This window comes from Dendrobium catenatum, unplaced genomic scaffold (genome assembly GCF_001605985.2).
Source record: "Dendrobium catenatum unplaced genomic scaffold, ASM160598v2 fragScaff_scaffold_1105, whole genome shotgun sequence".
NCBI lineage: Eukaryota > Viridiplantae > Streptophyta > Magnoliopsida > Asparagales > Orchidaceae > Dendrobium > Dendrobium catenatum.
This window is the reverse complement of record NW_021319567.1, coordinates 1,742,712-1,746,124: the sequence shown is the minus strand read 5'-3', so window position 1 is coordinate 1,746,124 and position 3,413 is coordinate 1,742,712. Positions and strand designations below refer to the sequence as shown.

The 3,413-nt window shown below is 42.4% G+C and overlaps 1 protein-coding gene across 1 annotated transcript; it reads left to right on the top strand.

Annotated features, from left to right (window-relative positions):
• Positions 1-964: 964 nt before the first annotated feature.
• Positions 965-2,689, top strand: LOC110095619 (serine/threonine-protein kinase WAG1). The gene has a single exon (XM_020821238.2). The coding sequence runs from the start codon at positions 1,221-1,223 to the stop codon at positions 2,568-2,570; it is 1,350 nt and encodes a 449-aa protein (XP_020676897.1). The 5' UTR covers positions 965-1,220; the 3' UTR covers positions 2,571-2,689.
• The last annotated feature ends 724 nt before the right edge of the window (positions 2,690-3,413 follow it).

Genomic DNA, 3,413 nt, shown 5'->3' with positions numbered 1-3,413 from the left:
CAAACGAAGTCTTAGTGTGATGTAAAAGGAAAGCCAATTAGTGCTGCAAACAAGGTAGTAATGTAAAGCATTTAGTGTGCTGTGAAAGGATAGTCAATTAGTGCTTCAAACAAGGTAGTTAAAATATATCACAAATTGCTATTATCTCCACACATATTATCACATCTCCTTCATACCCTAATTTCTCATTTCATGGGGTTCTCATGGAAGTAGAATTGCTAAGGAATAGCATTATTCTACACTAAGTTCTTCATCATCTCACTCTCTCATCAATTTTTAGTTCTCAAGAAATGAAAATATTACAATGACTAAGATCAAATGTTCATGTCTTCGATATGCTAACAAGCATTTTCATACACGTGATGACATCTCAGTTCATCTTTGCTACATAATATTCATAAAAAATATTCAATATGATATGTCCACGTCGAATCTTCAAGAGGAAGTCCCTTTTATATTAATATGATGAGGAATTCCTGTGGTCCACAAGTTTTTGAAGATGATATAATTGCATATACTTATAATTTTGAAATTATAAAAACAACAAATATAAAAAAATCAAAGTCTTATGATGTAATTGCATATACTAATAAATATTTATGGGATGTTACAAGAGATCGACATTCAAAGTTATCAGTAATTGATGATGTATCTTAAACACTTATTTTGATAAAATACATACTTCTATACTATTATTTAAATAAATATAATATAAATATAAATCATAATATAGATAAATTTATTCTTATAGTGAAGATTTAGATATAATCAAATAAAATGTAGAATAGAATAATGTTGTTTAAATAGAATATGGAATAATGATAGTTAAAAAAATTATAATTTACTTTTAAAACGTGAAGGTTAAGAATTATAATATATATATATATATGGTTAATAGGCTATCACTAATTAGTGATGAGTGTGAGGGAGAGAGAGAGAGAAATACTAACCGGTGAGAGAGAGAGAGAGAGAGAGAGAGAGAGAGAGAGTGAGTGTGTGTGTGCGTGTTGAAATTTAGGTGGAAGAGCGGGCATTAATTTGTTCTTTAAAAGCCCCGGCGTCTCTTACAGAAAGTCACCCCATCCAAGTCAGGATCAACCGTCTGTTCTCTTGCTTTCATTCTGCTCTCCTCACCTCTCGATAGCCTTCCTGATCTGATCTCGTTCGTTCTCCTCTCCTCATCTCTCGATATTCCTCCATCCCTTCTTCTACTTTCCCCAATGGCACCAGGAGCCACCCTTGAAGAAGACAACAACAACCCCACAACTAGCTTCCCGCAATATCTCTCTGATCTTGACCTCAGCTTCACTAGCAGCTCCGCCTCCACTTCTTCCTTTGCCACCACGTTCGGCGGAGGCCCATCCAGCGCCCGCAGCAGCCTCAGCCTCACCCTTCCCTCCTCCTCCTCCTCCTCTTCCCTCAACCCCCTCCCCCACCGTCGCCTCGACCCCCACTGGTCCGCCCTTCGCGCCGCCTCCAACCTCTCCCCAGACGGGGCTCTCCACCTCCGCAACCTCAAACTTCTCCGCCACATCGGTTCCGGCAACCTTGCTCGCGTCTTCCACTGCCGCCTCCACGGCTTCGACCACCTCGACTTTGCTCTTAAAGTCGTCGACCTCGACGCCACCAAAAGTGCCCTTTCCCACGTGCGAGCCGAGGCACACGTTCTTGCCCGCCTCGACCACCCCTTCCTCCCCACACTCTATGCCCGACTCGACGCCTCTCACTACGCCTGCTTCCTCATTGACTACTGCCCCGGCGGCGATCTCCACTCAATCCTCCGCCACCACCCTAGTCATCGCCTTCCGCTTTCCGCCGTCAAATTCTACGCTGCAGAGGTCCTCCTCGCACTCGAATACCTGCACGCACTTGGCTTCGTTTACCGGGACCTGAAGCCTGAGAACGTCCTCCTTCGCTCCGACGGCCACGTCATGCTCTCTGACTTTGACCTCTGTTTCCACTCTGACGTCTCCCCTGTGCTTCACCGCCGGAGTCGTGGCAGAGACGCTGTAGAGCTGGAGTTCGTGGCGGAACCGGAGTCGGCTTTCTCCCGCGCATGCGTGGGGACACACGAGTACCTCCCACCAGAGATCGTCGGGGGCTCCGGCCATGGTAACGGCGTTGACTGGTGGGCATTTGGGGTTTTCATCTACGAGTTAATCTATGGCCGGACGCCGTTCAAGGGAGGGAGCAAAGAAGCTACTTTGAAGAACATTCTCTCCAGGGAGGTGGGATTTCCCGACGCTGGGGCGGACCAACGACGTGCGGTGGTGACGGCAAGGGATCTGATTTCGCGACTGCTGGAGCGGGATCCGCGGCGGAGGATGGGGAGCGTGAAGGGGGCAACGGAGATCAAGCGGCATCCGTTCTTTCATGGTGTGAGTTGGGCGCTTATTCGTATGATGAAGCCGCCGGTGGTGGTGGGGCACGCCGGCAGCTCCGTGAGAAGGAAGGTTTCAAGGGAGCGAAAGCGGTGGTGGACGTGGAAGTGGAGCAGTTGTAATAGTAAAAGAAATGATAAAATTGTTGTTTACCGGAAGAAGGTGAAGGAAATGAAAGGGAAACAGTGATTCCTTGTTCTCTAGCTGTTATGTTCACCTGTGTAGTTTTGGGAGGAGTCTTTGTACAGACATGTGCTTGTAAATTTCTTTTTTAATAATACCTATTAAATGAATTATTTTTAGCCTAATTATAGTAATGCATGATTCAAATAATCCTATTAAATGGATGTTTTTTATTGCAAGAATTCAGATTTTAAGACAAAATTAAATATATTATATTTAAATTTTATGTTATTATTTTCTTCTATTTTATTGGTGACTAGGAAAATAATCAAAATATTCATTGCTATAAAAAAATAAAAAAATCTTGGGCAATGCAATCAAGGAGGGAATAGAGAAGGGGTCGAGGTCTCCATTACGAACAGAGATCACTAGAGTTTTAGTCACAGTGAAAGTCAAGAGGCATGGTCGCGAAGGTCTTCATATTGCAAGGTCAAGCATCAAGGCAAATGCAGTCATGCCTATACAAGGATGAGAGATCTTTTTCGAAAGAATTTGTTACAATAGGGGATTTTTCATCGTGAAGAGATTTCAAGGTTGAGAGGGGAGGTCACCAATGTCTTCGAGCAAGATAACCGGCATCACACATTGTTGTTTATATTATAATTTAGTTTCTTCACATATGTTGTATTTGATATTTGAAATTCATTTGATTCTGCAAAATTCTACCAACAACAATAATGAGCTTAAGAAGAATTACAAATTTCATGAGAATACCATGAATTTGATGTACTTTTAGCTAAACATCAAAAATAGTAAAACCCTTAACATTTATTTTGCATTATATTGATAAAATTTGCACCAAAATAATCCCTAAAATAGGATTTTTGTTTCGTGACATTTTGATTATGG